General features: G+C 39.3%; 1 protein-coding gene across 3 annotated transcripts in view; it reads left to right on the top strand.

The window, feature by feature from the left end:
* ADAM22 (ADAM metallopeptidase domain 22) overlaps positions 1 to 20544 on the top strand; it is a 255911-nt gene that overhangs the window by 104747 nt on the left and 130620 nt on the right. For all 3 annotated transcript variants that reach the window (XM_003782646.3, XM_003782645.3, XM_003782647.3), the window contains exon 4: positions 16976 to 17042. In XM_003782646.3, coding sequence (XP_003782694.1) covers positions 16976 to 17042 — 67 coding nt within the window. The remainder of the gene's footprint in view (positions 1 to 16975; positions 17043 to 20544) is intronic.

Genomic DNA, 20544 nt, shown 5'->3' on the forward strand with positions numbered 1-20544 from the left:
GGGCTGGGGATTCGAACCCGCCACCTTAGGTGTACGTGGCTGGCGCCTTAGCCGGTTGAGCTATAGGTGCCGAGCCGTGATCATTTCTTTATTTTATCTCTACTTTTCCTTTCATATATCCCTGTAGCACTTATTTTGCTGTGGTTAACGTTTTCCTCCTCACCTGTCTTGTTTGCCTTAAATTCTGTTGCCCTTCCCTTAAGTCAGCTCTTTCAGATCTTTCTGGCTAAACACTCTCTCTTCAAACACCTCAGCTCTTGCCATTCAGGTAAAAGCGTCTGTCAATTAAAAGAACATACTTGGAATTTAATTTTATTACTTTGTTCAATTTATTTTATGAATTAAAAATGTATTTATGTTTTGAAAAGATAATATGGGCACAGGTGCAGAATTTAAAAGAAAGTTTCCTGTACGTCTCCGTCCTTTAGCTACCTAGTTGCCCATGTCAGCAGTATCTACACGGTGTCCCAAAAGTCACCCCTAAAGTTGCCATACATAGGGAAAATGGGAAATTATAGCTAAATGTACCTTTATTTATAAAGTATTCATTACAAAATTTTGTAAAATATTTGCATAATACCCTCTACATGTTGGTCACCTATTTGTACAATTTTGTAATGAATTCACAAAATGTAAATTTAGCCACAGTTGCTATTTTCTCTCTATATGGTGACTTTTGGGACACCCTGTATTATTGTATTTCTTGTGTGTTCGTCCTGAGGCAGCCAATGTGTGCATGCATATTTGAACACACATACATATATATACATAATTGTGTTTCTTCTACACAATGTTGGCATATTAAATATATTCTTCTGACTTTCTTCACTCAGCTAAGTGTTTGGGGGATATTTACATATCAATACATATATAGAAATGTATCATTCTTTTTAAGGGCTACATAATATACTATTTGATGGATTTATTATAATTTCCTAAATAGTTCCCTGTTGTGGGTCATTTAGGTTGTTTCCAGTTTTTCATTCTTATGAATGGTGCTGTGATAAGTCATGTAAACACATTTTTTTTTAAACCATGTGGGATTGTATCTCTAGGATAAATTCTAGATATGAAATTTTGGGGTCAAAGGAACACAACTTAAATTCTCATCAGAAACATGGGGAAGTGCCTGTTTTTTCAACTGTTTCCATTAGGTGCACCTTTGCTCTGGCTATTTTTGACTTCCCTGGAGGACCCTGAGGGGTTCATATTCTCTCACTCTTCTCTCAATTTGCAGGTTCTCATATTATCAGAAAGCTTTGTCTGCCTGGCACCTGTCCTACCAAGGCCCCCTCCCTTTCCTCAGTCCCTTTTCCTTCAAGACTCAGCTCAACATCAATTTCTCTTAGAAACTTCTTGCTCCATGAGCACCATTCTGTTCCCTTCCCCCAGAACTTTCCAGGCCCAGTTAGGTATGCTTTTGTTTGTGTGTGTGAGATTCTTGTGTACACATAATAGATTTCTCCTGCACCCTTGTTATGATGAAGATGGAGAAATAAATCTTATACGTTAGTGATCCTGAGAAAGCAGCAGGCCGCTGCAGAAGAACTCCTCTAAAGGTGAGAACAAAGTTTACACTAAGCAAAAATAACCTTGAAAAAACTATGTAACAGATAATAGCACCCTTGTTTCTTGAGAAAAATAATCATTAACTCCTTGTACCCTTCGTTATAACTGTAACTATGCAGCTGATACTGAGCTGAAGAATAAAGTATAAAAGAGTTTGGAAAAAACTGTTTTCCCTGGACCTCAGCATTTTACACCTTGAGGCACCTGAGTTCTCGCCAGCAATTACAAGTTCCTCCCTCCTTATTGTTGGTGTGTCTGTCAGCTTTAATTCCCCATTTTCCTGCAACAATGATGCTTGTTTCTTTGAAGTGTATCCATTGGTTCTTTCTTTGTATTTCATTGAACTGATCTTTGGGGCATGGTTTATGCCATTTTCATTTCTTGGTCTAAAACACTTTTCTTATTCTAACATATAGTGGAGGCTTAGTGAATGTGTTTTTAGATGAATTAACATAAATCCATGTCAGATTTTATAGTTGGACAATACCTTAATGAGCATTTAATCCAACGTGTTTATTAGTGAAAAACAGAATTTAAAATTGGACTCCAAATTTAAAATTAGGCAATTCATTGCTTTACATTTCTTTTCTTTCTTTTTTTTTTTTTTTTTGAGACAGAGCCTCAAGCTGTCCCCCTGGGCAGAGTGCCATGGCATTACAGCTCACAGCAACCTCCAACTCCTGGGCTCAAGCGAGTCTCCTGCCTCCGCCACCCAAGTAGCTGGGACCACAGGTGCCCGCCACAATGCCCGGCTATTTTTTGGTTGCAGCCGTCATTGTTGTTTGGCGGGTCCGGGCTGGGGATTCGAACCCGCCACCTTAGGTGTACATGGCTGGCGCCTTAGCTGGTTGAGCTATAGGCGCCGAGCCTGCTTTACATTTCTTTAAGGAAAAAGGAAACTAAAGCAGTAGTTTTTTTTACCTGCTCATGACTCTTCCTCCTGGGTTAAAATCAGTACCCCAGTAGTATAGTCGTTGATTTATAGGGTTTTTATAGTGGAATATTCTGTGTTCTCAAGCTGAACTAACATCAAAGGTACACCTTTTGTTTCTTCCCATTTCTCATATCGATAAACTATCCTTTGTTCTCAGCACCTTATTCCCAGGACCTGCCCAAGTTTGAAAGCATGGAGAGAGGCATATACAAAACTAGAAAGCAAATAAACCCCAGCTTTTACTGATAGAACTGTTGAAAAGCATTGTGCCTTAGTATGAAGGCCAACTGATCCTATTGGTGTTTCCTGTCCCATTTCCTCCTGTACGGTGGACTTTGGTATTTAAGGATGATTTGCACGTGTAGAGCAGATACAGTTTCTCACAATCTCTGTATTCACACTGGTCTGGTGCAGAGAGGAATAGGAAAGAGAGAAAATCCTCAGTATTTGTAAACTTTTAAAAGATTAATGGCCCCCATTTCAGAAATGTGGACCACTGTTATTAGGTAGCTCAGTCCCTGTCCACGGGGGTCGGGGGGTGAGGGAGGGTAAGTTATTCAGGGCTTCTTCCTCTACTTAAAAACAAGGAACACTGGAGGGAAGGTGAGTTTGTGCTTCCTTATGTTTTTCTTTTTAAACTTGCAGACACTTGTGTTTTTGATGTTCTTCTCACATCCTTTGGTTATCTGTCCTTGAACTGTGATGGCCCAGTTTTCCTAGTCTTCATCCTCTATCACAAGAGATGTTTTACTTGCTGTTTTGGATTGCTGGTCATCATCCAAGACTTTTACAGCTAGGATAGCTTTTCCCAGAGTCCAGTAATCTGCAGATAAATACCGTCTGAGTCTCAAGCGTTTTGAAAAATATTCCGTTAGTCCTATGCAAGATTAGGACTTCTATTTAATTTCACTTCGTTGCATTTTTAAAAATATTTATGGAGTCCCTGTTAACTCTTATAACTTTGTACTTCATGGTATATCTGCATAGAATATTCATAGGTTCTTTCTTCTTCATTCTCTTAATAGGCAAGGACAATGCTTAATTTTTATTAAAATATTCCCCCAAGTGCCTATTTCATTTGATACTAAAATCTAAAATTAGAGCAAAAACTAGAGAGCGAGCCATGGAAGGAACATGTCAGTCATGTAGCTAGTCTTTCTCAGTTGGATGCTTGCATAGAGATTATTTTGTTTCAGAATGTCTTCTTCTTCCCTAGTAGCTGAACATGAAGACTTACCATTATGCATTGATTTCTCTATTATAAAAACATACTTTGAAATTAATGGCTGAAAAGTAGCAATGAAAACACTGTTTTTCCTTTTGCTGGGCTGTTGGCTGAATTTAGTTTGACAAGAATACAATGGTTCATCAGATAATTGTGAAAAGAGGTGCCACGTCCAAAGGTCTTAGATAATCAATCCTCTGTTTGTGGAGTATAGACATTCACAATTGATACTTTCTCCTTTTCCTTCGTATCTTTTTTTGCATATTTTTAGATGCAAAAGTTCAGTAATTTTCCATGAGAAAAACTCATTCCTAAGAATAATTTTATAAAATCTGAGAGAATGGGAGAGCAAAGCATATCTAACTTTTATGTTTGTAGTTTTGATATGATTATTAACTCTTAAAATACATGAACCGACTCAGGGTAGGTCTTAGTGTCTTGATTAGTTTTCATTCCATTTGTTTTTTATTTAAGCCAGTTTTAGGAGCGATTATGAGATTAGGAGGCTTTTTTAGCAAGGTTTTTGAAATTTGTCCAGCCAAGCTAGTTATCCCTTTAAAGTTGTCAACTTGGGAGGGCATGGCATTTATTACAGTAAAACCTCCATTGCTTAAATCAACCTTAGATCTTTCATGGGGATTTGCTATTAAAGTCTGTAACCCTTCTTTTTTTTTTTTTTTTTTTTTTTTTTGAGACAGAGCCTCAAGCTGTCCCCCTGGGTAGAGTACCATGACATCACAGCTCACAGCAACCTCCAACTCCTGGGCTCAAGCGAGTCTCCTGCCTCTGCCTCCCAAGTAGCTGGGACCACAGGCGCCCGCCACAACGCCCGGCTATTTTTTGGTTGCAGCCGTCATTGTTGTTTTGGCAAGTCCGGGCTGGGGATTCGAACCCGCCACCTTAGGTGTATGTGGCTGGCGCCTTAGCCGGTTGAGCTATAGGCGCCGAGCCTAAAGTCTGTAACCCTTCTTTCTCTTTCTTCCTTCTCTTCTCTTCTTTCCTTTCTTTTTTTTTTTTTTTTTTAAGGCAACGTCTTCCTCTGTTGCCCTGGCTAGAGTGTCATGATATTGTTATACCTCACAGCAACCTCAAACTCCTGGACTCAAGCAGTCCTCTTGCCTCAGCCTTCTGAGTACCTGCGACCACAGGGGCTGCCACCATGCCTTGCTAATTTTTCTGTTTTTTGTAGAGGCAAGGTCTCACTCTTGATCAGGCTGGTCTCAAACTCCTGACCTCAAATGATCCTGCCATCTCAGCCTCCCAGAGTGCTATGTTTACAGGCATGAGCCACCATGCCCTGCCTATAGCATATATTTAAATCTTTGATGATATCAAGAGGAGGACATATTTCAGTTTTGAAAGCAGCCAAAAGCTATTTGGAATCATCTTTTCACTAATATGATGATTAGCCTAATTATTTGTTATTCACAAAATATGGTTAGGAAATAATGAGACTGGTTTTCTTATGTGTCACATAAATTGTCTCTTTTGTAATTTCAAAAGAGGAATTTTAAAGTTTTGAACAATTGCAGCATCACTTACATAAGTAAAGACGATCTCAAGATGACAGTTTTGAAAGTGACAAGACTTGGCTGACTAGTTCTGTTATAATAAGAAAAAAAAGACTCATCCCGTTACTTATTGTAGCATTCTGGTATTGCAAAGAAACAAAGACATTTTAGAGGAGCCAAAATAAAAGAGTTTGACTTGGTGTGCTTACCATTTGCTCATTAAAAGTAATTGTAAATTGACTGGTATTAGCTAGAAATAGCCCTTTGAATTGAAAGATAATTCAGGAAGTGACAGCTAATGGAATAGACTGAAATGTGAGAAAGCAGAGAGGTCACCTTTTAAGGACTTATTGCTAAGCTCCAGACAAATGGTGAAATGTAATTTTCTACTCTTTGGTATCTATTTCATGACCACATTACCTAAATTTCTCAGGCGCAGGTTTAATCGAGTAATTTTTCATCACAAAAATTATATGTTCACAGTAGAAAAGTAAATACTTAAAATGACTTACTTATTTCTGGTTAGAGATGTCAGATTTAACCCTTGCATGGATCTGTACTCCATTGTTATGAGAGTGAAGGTATAATAAACTCACAGGAACAAAGCCTATGGTATACATCAATAAAATTTTAGAAGATTTAACAGGAATGGAGAAGTAGTGAATGACTTAACACAGTGGAAAAAGGTGACTCCTAATTTCAACAAGAAGTAAAATCTTGGAAAGGTTCTAAAAACAGACATATCAGATACCGCAGAAAACTGGGGTGCAGTGTGAGTCTGAAAAGAGAAACGATATATTCATTTTAAAAGACATTAAATTCTAAACAAGTTTGTTTTAAAATGGGAAATCTGACAGTTCTAGTTCTGTTCTCTTTAGCTTCACCTCCATAAACATATGGGATAAGGGAAAGGTGCCAATTCTACGCTTTTGGCTTAACAATTATTTATGGTTTATAGAAAACAGAAATGTCTGTTTAAATATTCTTAATAGGATAACAGATTATTAAGGAAACTGAATAGAATTCAGAGTTTTTAGAGGTTATATTTACTTTCATAGGATATAGCAACACATTTTCTTCTGTGAATTATGGGCAAGGATCCACTGTTGGAAATAATATTTGCAAAGACTATTTTGTGACATAGATTAGTACTTGGCTGTCCTGCCACTCTAAAAGAAGGCATGTTTTCTTTCATCCTGATGGACTTCCTTTCCCCAGCAGTTAGAAGGGCCTACGGTGTTAAAGCAAACTCTCGGAATTCATCAGGTAGGAAGAAAAAGCAGGCTTGAACAATGTATTAGAATATGGAAATAAAAATGTCAGAAAGAATCTTAATAGATGGACTATAAAATGTGTACTGTGTTGTTCTGAAGTTTGAATCTTTGTAAAGAGCAGTTGGAAGCTCTTTTTCATAACTTCCAACACTCAGGGAAATGCTTCTCCCTTTCCTTGGCAGAAGAAGAAGATTTTTTTCTTTGAAGAAACAACCAAAGTCTCTGGAATAGGGACATAGTCAGTTGAGGGCCAGTGCTGTACCGAAAATGGGAGGGCATAGTGATGTCTGCATGTTGGAGAGTCATCATCCTTATATCCAGGTTGGATCTTTGACCCTTGGCACCAAATTTATGCTATTCAGCTGGTAGATAGGAGGCTCAGTCTCTGGGCAAAGTGATCATCCTATGGTAAAGAATTTAAGAACATTGGCTGGGTGCTGTGGCTCACACCTGTAATCCTAGCACCTGGGGAGGCCGAGGTGGGAGGATTGCTTGAGCTCAGATGTTTGAGACCAGCTTGAGCAAGAGCAAGACTGTGTTTCTACTAAAAATAGAAAAGTTAGCTGGGTGATGTAGTGGGTGCCTGTATTCCCTGCCCTTGGGAGACAGAGAGAGGATTGATTGAACCCAGGAGTCTGAGGTTGCTGTGATCTAAGCTAACTCCACGGCAATCTAGCCTGGTGACAGACCATAGGGTGAGATTCTGTCTCAAAAAAAAAGAAAGAAAGAAAAAATCTAGGAACATTGACATTTGGGATTCTTGAATGCATTTCTGGCTCCCTATATGGAGGCCCATAACCCTGCTGTTCTTCACAGAGCTTCCAGGCAGGAGAGTGCTTCACTCTCAACAGCCATGGAGAGTATTGCCAGATATTTGAGGAAAGCATCTATCAGGGAAGCATCTAAAGAGGGCAAAGCAAACAGATAAAATAATTCAGCTAAAGTAAACAAAAAAATGTAGTGCACAGAAGAAAATCTTAAAAGAAAGAAACCTATAATGACATACATGCCTATCTAGGAAGGATTCCAAGTTCTGCCCCAGACCACCAAATAAAGCCGATATTGCAGAAAGTGAGTCACACAAATTTTTTGGTTTCCCATTGTATATAAAAGTTATATGCAAAGTTATGTTTACACTATCCTTTGGACTACTACATGTGCAATAACATTATGTCTAAAAATGTATATACCTTAATTAAAAAATATTTTATTGATAAAGATGTTCATGAACACCTGAGCCTTCAAGTTGAGTCATAATCATTTTGCTGGTAGAGGATCTCTACTTCTTGGTGGTTACTGACTAATTAGGATGGTGATTACCGAAGGCTGAGGTGGCTTAGGCAGTTTCTTAAACTAAGACAATAAAGTTTGCTTTATCAGTTGGCTCTTCCTTTCACAAAATATTTCTCTGTAGCATGAGATGCTGTTTGATAACATTTCACCACAGCAGAACTTTTCAAAATTAGAGTCAATCCTCTCAAACTCTGTCACTGCTTTGTCAACTAAGTATATGGAATATTCTGAATCTTTTGTTGTCATTTTAGCAACATTCACATCATCTTCACCAGGAGTAGATTCTTTCTCAAGAAATTACTTTCTTTTTTTTTTGAGACAGAGCCTCAAGCTGTCCCCCTGGGTGGCGTGCTGTGGCATCACAGCTCACAGTAACCTCCAACTCCTGGGCTCAAGCGAGTCTCCTGCCTCAGCCTCCCAAGTAACTGGGACCACAGGCACCCACCGCAATGCCCGGCTATTTTTTGGTTGCAGCTGTCATTATTGTTTTGGTGGGCCCAGGCTGGATTTGAACCCACCACCTTAGGTGTATGTGGCTGGTGCCTTAGCCACTTAAGCCATAGGTGCCAAGCCAAGAAATTACTTTCTTAAAAAAATAAATTATTTTCTTTGTTCATCCTAAAAACCAACTTCTCATGTGTTTTAAGTTTTTATCATGAGATTGCAGCAATTACGTCACATCTTCAGGCTCCACTTCTAATTCTTTTGCTGTTTCTACTAACCTGGAGTGAGTTCCTTCATGGGCATTTTGAATGCCTCCCAAGTTATCTATAAGGGTTGGACTTAACTTCTTCCAAATCCCTGTTAAATTCCAAAGATATTTTCACCTCTTTCTTATTTAACATGAATGTTCTTTTCTTTTTGTTGGAGAGAGTCTCATTTGGTTGCCCTGGTAGAGTTCTGTGCTGTCGTAGCTCACAGCAACTTCAAACTCTTGGGATCAAGTGATCCTCTTGCTTCAGCCTCCTGAGTAGCAGGGACTACAGGTGCTGCCATGACGCCCAGCAAGTTTTTCTGTTTCTGGAAGAGATCGGGTCTTGATTTTGCTCTGGCTGGTCTCAAACTCCTGAGCTTAAGCAGTCTACCTGCCCAGGCCTCCCAGAGTGCTAAGATTACAGGTGTGAGCCACCGTGTGCAGTTGTGACTGTTCTTTTTTTTTTTTTTTTTTGTGACTGTTCTTAATGGCATCTAAAATATGATGACATGACAAGAAGTTACTCACCATATGCTGATACTTTCCAGCCTCCAGAACTGTGAGCCAGTACATTCCTGCCACTATACACGACCTACTATGGGATTCTATCACAGCAATACAAAACAAACTAAAACACACTGTATCACTTCTGCCTCATTATATTTTCCACAGGGTCAGCTCACATTCAAGGCTGGGAGAAATGGTTTCCACTTTGCCATGAGAAAAATGTCAAAGAATTTAGAGCCACCTTTAATCAACCATAGTCCATCCTTTGGCCATAAGTTATTTGCATTTTTCACATAGGTGAAATGTACTTAATTCCTCCAGAGATCCCTGATAAATCTCATTCCATTACGTTACTGAGCTCAAACTCAGGGTTAAGGTTTTGTCATCTGAGTCAGGTCCAGGTGTGAATAAAGCATTTTAGGGTGGTAGCTCGGGCAAGACATGAGCTAAAAAGATATGTTATTTATTCTACATTTAAGATACTGGGGAGATAGGGCCAGGACAACAGCAGTAGACACTGTGGTTCAAAAAAGAGGGAGATCGGAGCTACTTAGCAGTCAGTAGATGCAACTCTGATACTCAACCAGGTGTGACACCAGTTCCTCCTGCTTTGAGAAATGAAATGTATGTTTATTATGGCTCCATTCATCTTCCTAGGAGTGGTTCTTTGGCTTCTTTGGTCCACCCTCTGAGTTACTATTTCTTTTCCATAAGAAATATCCTAGGATTTAAACCAGTTACCTTCTTAGGTCCACTTCCTGACTATGAAAGTTTGAACTGAGTGTCCATTTTGGTTCAAGTTGGTGGTGGTTTAAGAACTTGGTGGGTTTTAGGTGAATCTTACTGGGGTTTACTCCATTAGACATCACACATCCACAAATCTTTTTGAGATAGGCCCCTCCTTTAGACTGTGAGCTAAGGTAGGGCAATGCCTTTAAGATTTTTAATAGCGTTTTTGTTTTTTTTGTTTTTTTTTTGAGACAGAGCCTCAAGCTGTCCCACTGGGTAGAGTGCCGTGGCATTACAGCTCACAGCAACCTCCAACTCTTGGGCTTAAGCGAGTCTCCTGCCTCCGCCTCCCAAGTCGCTGGGACCACAGGCGCCCGCCACAATGCCCGGCTATTTTTTGGTTGCAGCCGTCATTGTTGTTTGGCAGGTCCGGGCTGGGGATTCAAACCCGCCACCTTAGGTGTATGTGGCTGGCGCCTTAGCCGGTTGAGCTATAGGCACCGAGCCAATAGCGTTTTTGTTTAGCTGAGAATGTCTATGAGAACCTTTAAGATTCTTAGAAACTCTTTTGTGTAGCTGAGGAGGCAGGCCTTTAAAAATCTGAGAAACTGGCTTGGCACCTGTGGCTCAAGTGGCTAAGGCGCCAGCCACATACACCTAAGGTGGTGGGTTCGAATCCATCGTGGGCCTGCCAAACAACAATGAAGGCTGCAACCAAAAATAATAGCCAGGCATTGTGGTGGGCGCCTGTAATCCCAGCTACTTGGGAGGCTGAGACAGGAGACTCGCTTGAGCCCAGGAGTTGGAGGTTGCTGTGAGCTGTGATGCCATGGCACTCTACCCAGGGGGACAGCTTGAGCCTCTGTCTCAAGAAAAAAAAAAATCTGAGAAACTCTTATATATGGATTATGTGGTTTGGGCAAAATGCCTATAGTCTTTCAGGATCTTAACAAAGGGTGATACAACCACATCCTTGACTTGATCTTGACTTTGTGTTCACATTAGATTAGATCTTTGGTTTGAGGCTGTTTCTTTGAAAATCTATTGCAAGTTCAGATTTCTTTGTTCATGTTGGTTATTTCTTATGTATTTTTAGTGATAATATTGTAAGTGACATATTCCTTCTTAGGGCATCGTTATACAAGCATCTTATTTTGGTTTCTTCTGTTATTTGTATGGTAATTGTTATAACTTGGTTAATGATGTCCTCCAGTTCTCTTCACTAAAAAGTCATTACTAGGATACATTCTGAATGCAGAATTGAATGTTGAGATCTGGCTGAAAGAGTTATTCATCAGACATGTTGAATTCAGGATGCCTGTTTGACATCCTGGTAGATACATGTTCTGAAACAGGTGTATTGGTAGATTGAAGAGGTAAGGTAGTCCTTTTCTGTTTTTGTTTTCTCAGTGAATGAGGAACTGAGTGCCTGCGTAAGCAGAGAGTAAAGATGGGGGAGAGCTTTTTGTGGACAGAGAAGTTTGGAAGGGTCTTTTTGAGCAAATTGAGTAGGAAAATGTAGTGGATTTATGGGCAGTGATGCTATGAAGGATCATTTGATAACTGTGATCATAAATCTACCTATGGACATTCAGGATGTTCTGCTCATTAGGGTCAAATGTTGATTGGCACAAGAGTGGAGCTTTACTGTGATTGAGGCTTGAACAAGTGAATGCAGTGGAGAGTGGGGTAAGGAAGTGCAGACTGCGTGAAGAGGGGTGATTATTGTGACAGATCATTGAATAGAAACTGGAGTAAGTGGACAGGACTGAGAGGAAGGACAGTCAAAAATCTGGCAGATAGGGTCAATAGTTTAAAAGTCTCAAAACAGTAAAAGTGAGAGCTCTAGACGGAGGTGAATAGATAGGAGATAGTTAATATAGGGAATGGGAAAAATTGAAATAAAGATTGGGAAGGCATTTCACCCATGTTCAGTTTTACAACATACCAACTTTATGAAGTTTTTTAAAATTTCTCCATTTTAGACATGGGAAAATTATGTTCAGAGATTAAATAACTTGACCAAGGGCACATAGCTAGTAAATGGCAGAGCTTGGATGGAAAATAAAATATTTGTTTTTATTTTTATTTTTATTTTTATTTTTATTTTTTTTTGAGACAGAGCCTCAAGCTGTCCCCCTGGGTAGAGTGCCGTGGCATTAGAGCTCACAGCAACCTCCAACTCCTGGGCTCAAGAGTCTCCTGCCTCCGCCTCCCAAGTAGCTGGGACCACGGGGTGCCCGCCACAACGCCTGGCCATTTTTTGGTTGCAGCCATCATTATTGTTTGGCGGGTCCAGGCTGGGGATTCGAACCCGCCACCTTAGGTGTACGTGGCTGGCGCCTTAGCCGGTTGAGCCATAGGCACCGAGCCTGTTTTTATTTTTACCTCCAAAGCTTTTTATACTATACCCACTGCATCTGACATGACAGTTTCCCCCTAGACAAGGGATAATCATTATTACAACTGAAAATGTTTGCATCGTAATTTCCCCTTTGATTAAATCAAATAAACTGATTATAGATCTTAATTAAATATGTAAAATCTCAAAAGAAGCCCTCTGAAAACATTTCCAATTTTAACATCTACTTTGTTTAGAAAACAAGGGCCTTTAGAATGTGGTTAAAAATGCTTTTTACTTTAATCTTTTAAAGTCCACAAGCATTCACATATCAGTATTGAGTAGGATGTTAGCATGAAGTGAATTTTACCTAATCCATTTACAGTGATATAAAATTTTGTTTATGTTAAGAAGAACCTTCACTGACCTACACTTAAAATAATTTAGGTAGATCCCTACTTACTGATAAGCAATGATATTCTAAGGTAAAGAACTTAAGGTACTTTTAATTATGTCAAGAATCTTTAAGAAAATTTCTTAGATTCTAACTGCATAGGTAGTAAGGATTTTATGGTTCAGTAGAGGGAAAAGTGACTTTTTCTTTTTTTTTTTTTTTTGAGGCAGAGTCTCATTATGTTGCCCTCAGTAGAGTGCTATAGCATCTTAGCTCATAGCAACCTCCAGCTTTTGGGCTTAAGTGATTCTCTTGCCTCAGCCTCCCAAGCAGCTGGAAACTACAGACACTTGCTACAACGCTTGGCCTTTTTTGGTTGTAGTTGTCATTGTTGTTTGGCATGCCTGGGCTGGTTTTGAACCCACCAGCTCTGGTGTATGTGGCTGGCACCCTAGCCGCTGAGCTACAGGCACTGAGCCGGAAAGTGACACTTTCAATAGAAGGTTTTTTACCCTAATAATTAAAATAACAATCCTTAGCAGACTTTCACAATACTGCAAACAAACAGAACCACACTGCATGGGCGGTTTTGGTTTTAATTACATGGAGCCTTTTCCAGCAGTACTTTTATATAGAGGCTTGATTGAAATAGCAACGTAATTCCTGAGCAGAGAGTTTTTCTTTGCTGTAATTATATTCATGCAGTGACTCATACTCTCTTAATGCCTAGATTTTATAATTCAAAGGAAAATGTTCCCTTGAAATTTGAAAGCCTAGAAGACTCTAAAGTTTTTGTTTTTAAAAAAATTGTTATTACTACTACTGCAACTACTACTCCTCTGAGGAGTGTTTTACTTCAGTGATTTGATTTCGCTCATGCTATCCCCGGTAATGGGGATATTTCCTCACTTGGCGGGGATGGAGAAAGTACATCATATCCCCCAGATATCCAGCATAGGGGTAGGCTGTTCTGGATTTAGGGATGCCAGCAGCAGAAATCTGGGGCCTTTGCTCTAGTGTTTACTACTGTTACAACTCAGTTTAAGTGTCTGGTTACTTTTGACTTTGTTTCTTTTTCCTTCATCAGTCAAAAGATTTTTTTTATTCCTGAATTTAATAGTTCATATTCCAAAGAAAGACAACCTGGGTGGCTCTGCTAGGAAATATAAACTCTGTATGGCAATAATTATGTCCTACTTTGGGGGAAGTTGTTTCAGATTGATAGCAAGGCTGGGAGAGAGTCCTTTGCAAACATCTGGCTAGTACCTGTCCTGTTTTGGGTAAACCCAGGATGTGGTGTGGATGCCGGAGCAATTACCAGTTTTGCCTGAAGCAGGTTTTTACCATACAGCTTTACTAATGATTAGAAGTCTTTGGAAATTTGTGAAATACTTGGTATACTCATGAAGAAAAGACAACTGTTGGTTGGCTATACAATGGCTATTCCTTCCACCTCTGCTTTCCCCCAGTACTGTCACCTCTCTCTGAGTAGTCATTCAAGGGAGGCCAAGGAGGAGAATCTTGATTGTTCCAAGACAAATGTCCTTGTCAAAGGATTGGTTTAGGTGTGGCCATGTAATGTAATCTTTCTGGCAAAAGATACTTGAGAAGATGAATGCTACAAGCTCTTCTGGTGAAGTGTTCTCTGGCTTATGAAAAGAAATACAAGGCTTTTTTTTTTTTTTTTTACCTTGGTATACTTTTTATTTCATGAGATACTTAGAATTGTAGTAGTGATGGTCCTGATAGAGCCAGTGAAGAAAATAGGCCAACCACCACACTGTTGCAGGGCAGAACATTGAACACACTCTTGGTCTCATTCGTGATGCTGAGCTACTACATTAAAACTCTGGAGCTGGGCTCGGCGCCTATAGCTCAACCGGCTAAGGCGTCAGCCACGTACACCTAAGGTGGCGGGTTCGAATCCCCAGCCCGGACCCGCCAAACAACAATGACGGCTGCAACCAAAAAATAGCCGGGCATTGTGGCGGGCGCCTGTGGTCCCAGCTACTTGGGAGGCGGAGGCAAGAGACTCGCTTGAGCCCAGGAGTTGGAGGTTGCTGTGAGCTGTAATGCCACGGCACTCTACCCAGTGGGACAGCTTGAGGCTCTGTCTCAAAAAAAAAAAAAAAACAAACAAACAAAAAAAAAACTCTGGAGCTGCCCAGATGCCAGGTGGGAAATTACTCTGATGCAAAGGTAGCCCCCAAGTATGCTACCAGGCAGAGGTAAGGGAACTGAAAGTTCCCACAGACAAAATTCAAACCCTCAAATCACATGGTTTGCTAAGTTAATTTAAAGCACACAGTGAGAAAAGGAATGAGATTGGTAGGTTAGCACCCTTGGGACAGGTGCCCACACCAGCTAATCCTGGGTGCCAGTGTTTATGGGTCTTGCTTCTTTCTCTGCTGTAGATGCCTTCCCTGCTGATGGTGTAGTTACAAGGAGCAGAGGGGAGGTTTGGGTAGGCCTCAGAGATAGCAGGTGCCCTGAGCTCATGACACCCACTTGTATCTGAAAGACACCAGCACAAATATGCCTGGTCAGTGGCTATGGAGTGCCATTTAGCTCAACAATCATTACGGTAATTCTCTTTGTGTTTCTTGGAGAACATAAGGGATCAGAATGAGTGTCAGCAGTTGTTCTTAACCAGGGCTGTTTTGTCCCCCCACTCCCCACCTGGTGTATATTTAGCAATGTCTGGAGAGGTTTTGGACTGTCATGACTGGTGCATCCTCCTGGAATCTAGCTGGTAGAAGCCAGGGATGCTACTAAACATGCCTCTGAGATAAGCATTATTTGGCTTAAAATGTCAATAGTGTCAAAGTTGGGAAACCCTGGTTATCAGGTGGTTGAATTAAGACCTCATGAATATTAAGCATTTATGCATATTTAGTGTATGCTGGATATTTTATAGTTAGTGTATCATGGGTATTTGTTACCCAGATGCCTCACAAATGTTAGGCATTTCTTGATCTTCTGTTCTTTTCTATCAATGTGTAACACATACCCAATGTCTTTATACTTTACATATGCTATGAATTCTGCACATGTCTAACAAAATTTTCCTTACTAGCTACTCTTATATATTTAAAACATCTTCAAAGGACTGAATATTCTCAAAAGCAAATTCACATAACACTAGCCCTGGAATTTCTAACAAGAAACAAGATGACAAATGTTCTGATTGTGTAAGCCATTTTATTTGTACTTTTCTTAACTTGGAGCTCAGCACATCCTAGCTGGTTCCCACATATTCTAAAGATAAGTAAAGGATGATCTTGGACTGTAATTATGAGTTTCCGAAACAGTAATGTAAACACCAGATACTACAGGATTACGTGTGTATGTAATGCTTGTTTTATTGTTCTGTTTACATTTCAAGCAGCCGTAGGCATAGTCCTATCATGGCAAACCTGTGTGCTCAGAAATTTCCTTTATTTTTTTATAATTGGAACAATTTTGGTTTGGTGACCTTCAGTGTACTTTAAAAAAGATTTTTTGTTGGCTCAACATCTATTAATAGAATAGCATTAGAAATTTATAGCTTCCTGTATTCTTTTTATTTATTAATGACAATTTTATTTATATCTTACTGCCTTAAAAGATTAAAGGCATTTTATGGAAGTTGTATCTTGAGGCACTACCATTGAAAGGGAGATTTTTTTCACACAAATGAAATTAAAGAGAAGCGTATTTAAGATTATAGAAACATCTAAAATTACATAAGAAGATTGTTGTGTAGAAGATATTTCAAAAGAAAATTGTTTTTAAATGATGGTATAGTCCTCATTTCTTTTAACTTCTTTGTCTTTTTTAAATTTTGTGTTAGGAACTAATATTTTGTCAGATAAAAACACATATTGAAATGATAAGGTATGGTAAACAACTGAAACTATTTGATAAAAAGCTAAAGTGGCTCGGTGCCTGTGGCTCAAGCGGCTAAGGCACCAGCCACAAACACCTAACGGTGGCGGGTTCGAGTCCCCAGCCTGGGCCTGCCAAACAACAATGATGGCTGCAACCAAAAAATGGCCAGGCGTTGTGGCGGGTGCCTGTAGTCCCAGCTACTTGGGAGGCTGAGGCAGGAGACTCCCTTGAGCCCAGAAGTTGGAGGTTGCTGTGAGCGTGATGCCATGGCACTCTACCCAGGGAGATAGCTTGAGGCTCCGTCTCAAAAAAAAAAAAAAAAAAAGCTAAAGTAAGAAAATTTAGCATAAGGGATCTTAAAAATAACTGTGTGCTTATGATAATTCCCTAAAACTGTTGGTTGGATCAGTGGAATCAACTCTACTAAATAGTGAGATGGCAGGTGGTGTATAGTCGGGTCAGCCTCATATCCTGTTTGAAATACTGCAGGTGCGGGTGAGAGAGAGAGAGAAAGAGAAAGAAAGAGACCTATAAGTGTTGATTTGAGGGTTAAAGAATCACTAAAGGAGAAATATGTAAAGTCATTTACATTTTCAGAGTCCCCCTTAACGTTCATTTCTTTTTGCTATTGCAGTGATTTGCTATCTTCTGAATATGTAGAGAGACATATTGAACATGGAGGCAAGATTGTGGAAGTTAAAGTAAGTGAAATTTTCCTATCTTTGGAGCAAATTTATTGAGAATCTTTTAGATACCATTGATTATGATTTTAATTTTCATGATACTTCTAACATACATTTTTGAGGATTTTAAAATAATATTTTATAATTAATGAAAGTTTATTACATACTTGTGAAAAAATAAACTTTGCTTTTAATTATTAGTAAAAGAATTTTTACTATTCTATAGGAATTGTTGGACTTATGTTTTGTAGGACTGATATAGCGGCAAATAGTTCTTTTTAGATTATGTCACAGAAAATACTTTCTGAAATTTGCTTTTAAGATTAGCACTGAGAACCAAGAGGTGGAGTCTTGGATCCATGTGTGGCTTTACATTTAGTTCTGAAAGTCTTTTCCCTGGTAAGATGTAGAATTATTAAATTTATAGGGAAATTTCAGGAGTTTAAAATACCTAGGGACAGCCTGGGTGTGATGATTTCTGCTTATTAACCCAGCACTTTGGGGAGGTTCACTTGAGACCAGAAGTTTGAGACTAGCCTGGGCCACATAGAAAGTCAAAATTGCTACACACACACCCAAATTTAGCAGGGCATCGTGGCGTGGCACCTGTAGTCATAACTACTAGGGCGGCTAAAGTGGAAGGACCATTTGAGTCTGGGAGTTCGAGGCCGCTGTGAACTATGATTGTGCTTCTGCATTCTAGCCTAGGAAACAGAGAAAAACAAAACAAAAACAGAAATCTGGAGACAGAAATTCCAGGATACTGGCCATGATAGGTAACCTCTGAAAAATACTAACATAGAAATAAAAGCGTCCTCCAGCTAGAGGCATAAGCATGTGTGTTTTATCTCAGTGTACTGATGCTGTAACTGGACAGCACATAAGATTGAAAGCTGCAAGTGGAGGGCTCCTTTTTGAGCAATGTTTAGTATACAGTGGTGAGTTTTGGCCAAATGTTTAAATTTTCTTCCAAACAGTGTTCAGACCAACTCTTCTAACCTAACTCATCTGAATTACAGTGCTACAGTCCTACTTGTTTCCTTTGTCTGATTGTCGATTTGATACATGCTCATTTTAGAAGACTTGAAAATGGAAAGGTGTAACAAAAGAGGAACAATAATCCTTACACTCATCTCAGAGAGTTAAACTTTGTTTTTATTTTGTTGTATTTCCTTTCATGTTTTTGTCCTCTATATATATTACATAGAATTATATATATATAAAATTGTATCTTGCTTATTTTTTAGTAAACATTGTATCATATTGTAAACATTTTCCCATAAAGCTTATGTTCATTGTTTACCTATTTAACCCATATTACTGCTCCAAAGAATTTTTACTCAAAGCTAACATCTATCAATAATCAAAATAAATTATATTGTCCCCTTCAAATGACAGCCTTAAGAGAACTGAGTTTTTTAATTATATATTAAGTAAAAAAAGAAAATTTTTATTATAGAAATTTCAAACATGTATAGAAGTAAAAAGAATACTATAATAAACCCTCTTCTACCTGTCACCTAGTATTGATAGTTGTCAACATTTTGAGGATCTTTTTCTTTTTACTCATGTATATGTCTAGTATTTTAAAGCAGATCCCAGACATTTGGACATTTTCTGATACATCCCTGTATATCTATATATCTCTCCCTGATACAGACTTAAAACAAAACTGTTTCTTTTAATAAGTGATACAGATAAAAAGAAATTGCCAGTCCCTCCAGAAAATTATTCCAAACATAAGATTGACTAATTGAATGGTTGATTGATTTATATTACCACTTTCCTGACAAAAAGGATATCAGGATCCTTCTAGCTATGACAACAGAAGCAATCATTTTGCTTACTATTGGGGGAAAAATTACCTAGACTTAGAATTTCCAGCTCCTTTTATTCTCATCCCTGTTTATTTGTTTCATTTCTCTATTTTGTATGATAATTTCTTCCGCATACGGAGTATCTTTTACTCCTGTGTTACGGTAAAGAAGAATGGAAATAGGCAGTTGACTGTCAGTGGTGGGATGGAGTTACGGGATGTAAACCCGAGTGTGGAGGGTGGATCAAGCAAACACAGATCCGCTGTCTCTGTAGTAACATCAGACAACTTGTGCTTAGTCTAAGGTGACCAGATTTAGACATTGGTAAAGCGGGACACCACTGGGGGGGCGGGGCCTGACAACAATGCAAACTTTGATAAGCTGTTCTCAATAATCAGTTCTCAACAATTATTTGTTATTATTGAAGTTTAACATTATAAAATTAACAAAAATAATATAAAATGCATATCCTGGCAAAATAGCCACATGGCAGCTGAAAACCGTATATTCCCTTCCTCTTCCCCGTGTTCCCTAGCTTGTCATGCATTCTTTCCAAAAATTGGTGCTTTTTTAAAACACCGCAGGATGCATGACAAATTGTTAAAAATTGGGACTGTACCACCAAAAGCGGGAAGTCTGGTCACCTTACTCTGGTGGGGGGCTACTTGTTTGTTCCAGACAGTTTGGCTCCTTCTGAGCTAATTGTCCTTACCTAGAAGCAAGAGAGGGAGCCCAGGAAGGGAGTAGGGAGTTTACATTAGCCTTTTCATTTCCAAATGAAGTTACGTTAAACTCTTCATTCCCAAATGGAGTTACATTAACCTTTTCAGCAGCCGAGTATATTCCCTTCCTATTCTCCCACTGTTCCTAGCTTGTCATGCATTCTTTCCAAAAATCAGGACTTTTTAAAAACACCGTGGAACACCGCGGGATGCAGGACAAATTGTTAAAAATCGGGACTGTCCCACCAAAAGCGGGACGTCTGGTCACCTTAACTTAGTCATCAAAGTGAACTCCACTCGTAGATAGTTACCTTCCATGGGTGTATATACAGCGAGCACTGGCTGTTGTACAATCTTTGCTGATTTTCCAACCTGAGAATTGCATTTCCTTGTTGACGATTTTCCTAATCCCGAAGCCTATCTGTTGGGGTGCCTAATGCAGCCCTACACAAACCCCCTCCTTCCTCTCCTCTTAAGACAAAGGAAACAGAGGATCTGGTTATCCCCCTCTCCTGAAGTTCCTGCCAAAGAACCCTAACTTTCTGGGTAAGCTATGGAATTTGCCCACCCCTTGCAGTCCCATATAAAAGGGATCTGTAACTGCCCCTGGGCACAGATGCCACCTTGCACTGCCCACGTGGGTCACCCTCCCCTTTCAGTAAGCCTGGTCTGAACATCTCTGCTCTGATCTCGTCTCTGGGTCCCACAGCTTACACCGCTCACTATCAAACTAGGGAAATGATAAATACAAACTCATTCAAACTCTAGGGCCAGAGGACATTTCTTTCATCTTTAAGAAAACCACTTTTATCTCACCTGTCACCCCCATTTGCTTCCAGTCCATTTAAAAAATCTAACTCAAAATTCCCTTCAGACTTTTTTCCAGGAACCATGTTGAAAGTGCTGAATCCCGCCCATCAATTGAAAGTCAGTGGCCTATTATTTTCTTGCTCTTCCCTCTTTTTTTTTTTTTTTTTTTTT

This window comes from Otolemur garnettii, unplaced genomic scaffold (assembly GCF_000181295.1).
Source record: "Otolemur garnettii isolate 467f Iridium unplaced genomic scaffold, OtoGar3 scaffold00005, whole genome shotgun sequence".
Taxonomy (NCBI): domain Eukaryota; kingdom Metazoa; phylum Chordata; class Mammalia; order Primates; family Galagidae; genus Otolemur; species Otolemur garnettii.